The 5,110-nt window shown below is 53.9% G+C and overlaps 1 protein-coding gene across 1 annotated transcript in view; it reads right to left on the bottom strand.

The window, feature by feature from the left end:
• Positions 1–119: 119 nt before the first annotated feature.
• SRP68 (signal recognition particle 68) overlaps positions 120–5,110 on the bottom strand; it is a 36,205-nt gene continuing 31,214 nt past the window's right edge. The window contains exons 12-16 of the mRNA XM_019466162.2: positions 4,920–5,014; positions 3,508–3,637; positions 1,859–1,934; positions 1,387–1,439; positions 120–903 (exon numbers count right to left, since the gene is read on the bottom strand). Of these exons, the coding sequence (XP_019321707.1) occupies positions 676–903; positions 1,387–1,439; positions 1,859–1,934; positions 3,508–3,637; positions 4,920–5,014 (582 nt within the window). The 3' untranslated portion in view covers positions 120–675. The remainder of the gene's footprint in view (positions 904–1,386; positions 1,440–1,858; positions 1,935–3,507; positions 3,638–4,919; positions 5,015–5,110) is intronic.

Below are 5,110 nucleotides of genomic sequence, written 5' to 3'. Positions count from 1 at the left end.
ATGGGGGGCACCTTCTCGAACACTGCCCTATCTGGCCTCGGACATGGCCGAGTTGCCACAAGTCGGGGTACGCTTGACAGGACGGACTGGGTGAGGACACGCAAAAAATGGGCACAGGCTCCAGCATCTTTGCCTTTTAATATAAGATTTGTTTTCATCATTTCTGAGTGTAACACATTTCTTCTAAAAATAGAGCTCTTTGCTTGTTCTGAAACTTAACTTCCACTAGGAGGTGACAGGGAATAAGGCTGACCGTAATTCTGGGGTGACGCTGCCAGTGTTTCCTGGTCACAGACCCCTCACGGACTCTGGATGCTCACAGCGAGGAGGAGTCCATTTCAAATCCATGGTACTGAAGAGACATGACAGAAAGTTCCAAGCTCCCATCCGTGCCTGGAGTGGACCCACCCGAACGCGGCAACGGCCCTTCCTCCAGGAGGTGCGGACAGAGGGATCCCGCACACGTCCACCGGAAGACAGCAGGGTCCCCTTCTAGCACACCGGTTAAGAACGTAAGTGCACAAACACACGAGACATAGGGACGCAGCGCTGAGGATGTTACACTCCGGCCCTGGGCCGAGGCAGACCTGGATTTAATATCATGGAACTTGCTGGGGTTTTCTCACGATACAGATGGAGAGTGGGATTCTCCCCCTGCCCCCAAGAAGAGCCGAGTTAGCTCCTGAATCCAAAGATGCCCTTGATGTATCCAGTGAGGCCACTCTTGGTCTTCTGCTCCAACTTGTCCTCGAGGGGTGGGAAAGCCACATGGTTGAGGGCCAGGTCAAAGAACAAAGGCTTGCAAGGGATGGGTTGGAATCCTGGCGGGAAGTGCACGAGGTTGGCTTGCTTGGTCACAAGGGAAGGGTCCAAGCAGAAAGTCTCAAACCGTTCGACCAGAGGCTGGAAGGCAAATCGGAGGGAGGAACCCGGGCGTTAACCACGGGCCACCAGGGCAGCGTCATTCACTACGCGCGGAGCATCCAGTTCAGAGCCTACAGGGGCCCCCTCACTCGATCCCCACAAATCTCCTATGAGGGTGCCGTCACGTTCCCATTTCATAGCGGAGAGTCACTGAAGCCTAGAGAGGGTGAGCGAGGGGTGGGCCAGGACCGGGGCACAGGCCAACCGGACGTCCCAGGCAGAGCTCCCAGCCAGTGGAGCTGCTCTGCACAGTACACGTTCCTACACCACACTACACGCTCCTTATCTGGGCCCACCTAGCTGGCGTAACCTCACCCAAGCAGCTCTGAGGTCTCTGAGTAAAAGAAGGGAGACAAGTATGGTGTTTACTTAGAAGCTAAGGGTCCTCTGCTCTGTAACCGAGCACACGTTCCTAGTGAGTTATGAACCCTACTCTTCATTCCTCAAAAGCCCCAGACGTACCTTGTTATCCTTTACTTGGGAGGAAGTCTCCGTTTGGTGGGAGTCACTTGCATCTGCAAGTTGCAAAGGGACTCCGTAAGAAGAGACACTTAACACACCACAGTCACAGATGACACCTGTCACACGTATGGGTTCTAAATCCCAAGAGCCAACGTGTGGGGAAGTTGGCCCTCTCCTTCCCGGGCCAAACTCTGCTAAGCACTGCAGACAAGCACATGATAAACCCAGAAGTAACGTCAGCCCGGTGGAGCTCCCACGGCCGTACGAAAATTACTAGGGAGAAGAGACGGCCTAACACTTTCTCTAAATTCCTCTACCCAGTTTGATGCCTTCATGTGGCAGATGTAACAGCAGAGAAAAAGAAAGATCCTACAGATTAACCAAAACAGTAGTGTACGGGGTGGCAGAGAGGAGGGATGGCAGCGAAGGAAATGTGGGAACACGGTCAGCAAGGCACAGGCAAGTGGCTCACCCAGGATCGCTGCCGCCTGCAGAGAACACTTCTCTGACCTCACTTGTGTGATGAGCTCTTGAACGTCAGGCAGGTCCTGTTAACGAGTCAGAAAACAGGTTCTCACGAGCCAGGGCCAGGTCGGAGACGGGCACCAAGCTAACCTGACTGCGCTAAGCGATCCCACTGGCATTTTCGTAGGCTTGAGGCTTTATAAATGGTTTGCCCTATTAGAAAACAAAACACTAGCTTGGGGTGCACGCCTGGCTCAGTCCGTGGAACGGGCAACTCAGTCTCAGGGTGGTGAGTTCAAGCCCCACTTAAAAAACGAAACAAAAACTAGCTTGTTTCAAACAGGAAAAGCTATGCCGTGGCTTAAGTAACATTGCCCGGAGAGAGTTGTGATGATAACATAAATAAGCAGATCAGACGCTAAATGTACGAGGGGCCAGGCTGTGCTGAGCAGTTCACATAACTGCTAATTCCATCTTTGCAATAATCCTGACATAACCTGCACTCCCCTTTACGGAGGAGGAGACTGAAGCACAGGGGGGCCACAGAGCGGGCTGCAGTCTCACGCCCGGCGAAATTCGGAATGATCTGAATCCTCCCGCCTCCGTTCCCAGACTTAGGTCAGACGGGCATCTGTAAATGCCTCTTCCTCCTGGGATAACTGTCCGCAGAGTCTGCTCCCACATCCCAAGGACATCCCATGGTTACACTGCCACCGTGCTGGTCACACGCAGCCCCCCCCCCCCCCCCACCTACTCCTTCCTCTCTCTCCACCTTCACCAGAGGACCTGCTCCTTCCTGCTCGCCAGTCTGTGACTGCGACAAAACCACAAGCTCTCTGAAGGCAGAAGCCAGGTGTGCACGTTACCCTGGAACCCAGCACTGTTCTGAGGGAAGGGGCGGGCGCTTGGGGAGCAGTGGGTCCCGCCACGGGTAGTCCCGGCTTGCCTTTCCAAGTAGGCTCCACCGGTAAAATGTGCCTGGATTCCTTGGCCCGGCCAATGCTCTGATCTCCACTTCATCCCAGCAGTCCACAGCTTAAGGAGCTAGCTGTCATTCAACAAGCAGTAATACGAACCAAACCACCAGGTACTTTCCACAGGCAGGCAAGCTTCGAGGAGGTACACCCAGATTGCCCGGGGGACTCGCTAAAATGCAGATTTAAACCAAGCAGGCTTGGAGCGGGGCCTGAGAGTCTGCATTTCTAGTAAGTTCCCAAATGCTGCTGCTGGCACAGGCACACTTTGTGTGGAAAGGCTTCGTCGGTGGTTCTCAACTTGGCTGTGTATCACGATCACTGAGGGGCTTTAAAAAATCCCGGTGCCCACCCTAAACACCACACTGATTAGAACCAGCATCTCTTGGGGTGGGACTCAGCCACCTTTTAACAATCTTCCCAGGTGACTGCAACATGTAGCCGAGTCTGAGAACTGTACTTCAGCTTTATTTTAACCAGGGAATGGCTTTCCTTGTTAGCACGTGAGTCCATGTGAGGCCTGGAACGCTGCCAGGAGTCACAGCCTGTGGCTCCCGGGCCCTCGGGGGCACACTACATCCCACGGCAGACCAGGCAGGACCAACCTGAGGAGGGGCCTCAGCCCCCACGGAGCCTCACAGCACAACTTCTCTGGGCCTGGAAACAAGGACCAACGACTCACCTTTAGGCTGTTCTTGAAGGCTCCGGCGTCAGAATTTACTTCATTTGCGTATTTCAGGACTCTGTCATACAGGACAAGGGCTTCGCTCCACTTCTTCACCAACACATAGGACTGAGCGATGAAAAAACACCTGAGGGGAACGGGAAAGAGCCAGAGTATTCTAGAGCAACAGTCACCTGAGATGAAGGCTTTCCTTCAAGTTAAGGCTAAATTTTACGTTTGGAAACAGGTTTGTTTTTTAAATTTTTTAAATCTTTATTTATTTTTGAGACAGAGAGAGAGAGAGAGAGAGAGAGAGAGAGACAGAGTACGAGTCAGGGAGAAACAGAGAGAGAGGGAGACACAGAATCTGAAGCAGCTCCAGGCTCCGAGCTGTGAGCACAGAGCCCGACGCGGGGCTCGACTCACAAACCTTGAGATCGTGACTTGAACTGAAGTCGGTTGCGTAACCGACTAAGCCATCCGGGCACCCCTGCAAACAGGTTTCTTAACCTCAGGATCACTGCACGCAAGATCCCGACTCCGCCTCACTGCGTGGTGACCCGACATCCTCCATCCGGGCTTGCCAGGCTAACCTAGCCTCACTCTGTGAAAGACCCGCTGCCTTTCATCGACTGTCTGACTCTGCCGCTCCCAAAGGCATGTGCAGAAGCGGGGCCAGGCACGGAGGAGGAAGGCTGCCCGGCTCGAGTATGAAATCCACCCGCCACGCACACGTCCGGGCCCGCTCGTGCATCCCTGCTCATCTTTCTCAAAACCGAACCCGAGAATCCTCTTCCGAATGGAAACTACTCCACTGGGGTCAACAGGGCCTGGGGCTGCTGGTCCCTAACAGAAGGGTCCACGTGGGCCAGGAGGAGGGGTGACAAGTGCGACGACGAGGCACGCTAGAGAGTTAGCGCTAGGGCAGGAGAGCCAGAAGGCGGGGGCACAATTTCACAACCGACGCTATTCTGCCATCCTGTCCATGCCCCTCTGGCTCCACACTGCCCACCTCCAAGTTATAAATAACATGATTCACTTAAAAAACAAAACAAAACAAAATAAAACAAAACCGAGGCTTAGCTTTCTCCCAATCCAATTCAGGTTCCGCTCTGGTTCTGTTACCTAAACCTTTCCTACACTTGTCCCTTTTCCACCGGGAGGAAGGAGGGGAGAGGAGGGAGAAGACCTTTCGCAGGGGCTCCCCCATCCCCCTCACCCCATCCAAAGAGAAAACGGGGTACACTGGAAACTCCCAGCCACCACCTTCAGCAAAGACGTCCCCTGAGCACGCTGGGCTAATGTTCTGACCGCGGGCCAGGTAGGCATACAGCCAACAACCCAATCTTCTCGAGTCTGGTCCACGCTCCCAAGGCTTCCAGAAACAGCACGCGGCACAGGGGAGCCTCATCCACCTCATGGGACCTTACCTGTAAGCCTTAAACACCAGTGTCCTCAGGCCTATCTCCTTCTGGAAGGCTCTGTCCTCCTCTAAGCCAGGAAGCTGGAGCAATTCCACCAGATTCTGCACAAGAGAGGCAACAAGAGAACTCATGAAGAGCAGGCCTCTGACTGGGTTTTTGACAGGAAACCCTGTAAAAAACGCACGTGGGCAAGGAGA

Source organism: Panthera pardus, unplaced genomic scaffold (genome assembly GCF_024362965.1).
Source record: "Panthera pardus isolate Hobbes unplaced genomic scaffold, ASM2436296v1 HiC_scaffold_3, whole genome shotgun sequence".
In the NCBI taxonomy this organism is placed as follows: Eukaryota; Metazoa; Chordata; class Mammalia; order Carnivora; family Felidae; genus Panthera; species Panthera pardus.
Note: the sequence above shows the minus strand (reverse complement) of the source record. Positions and strands in the feature narration are given on the sequence as shown.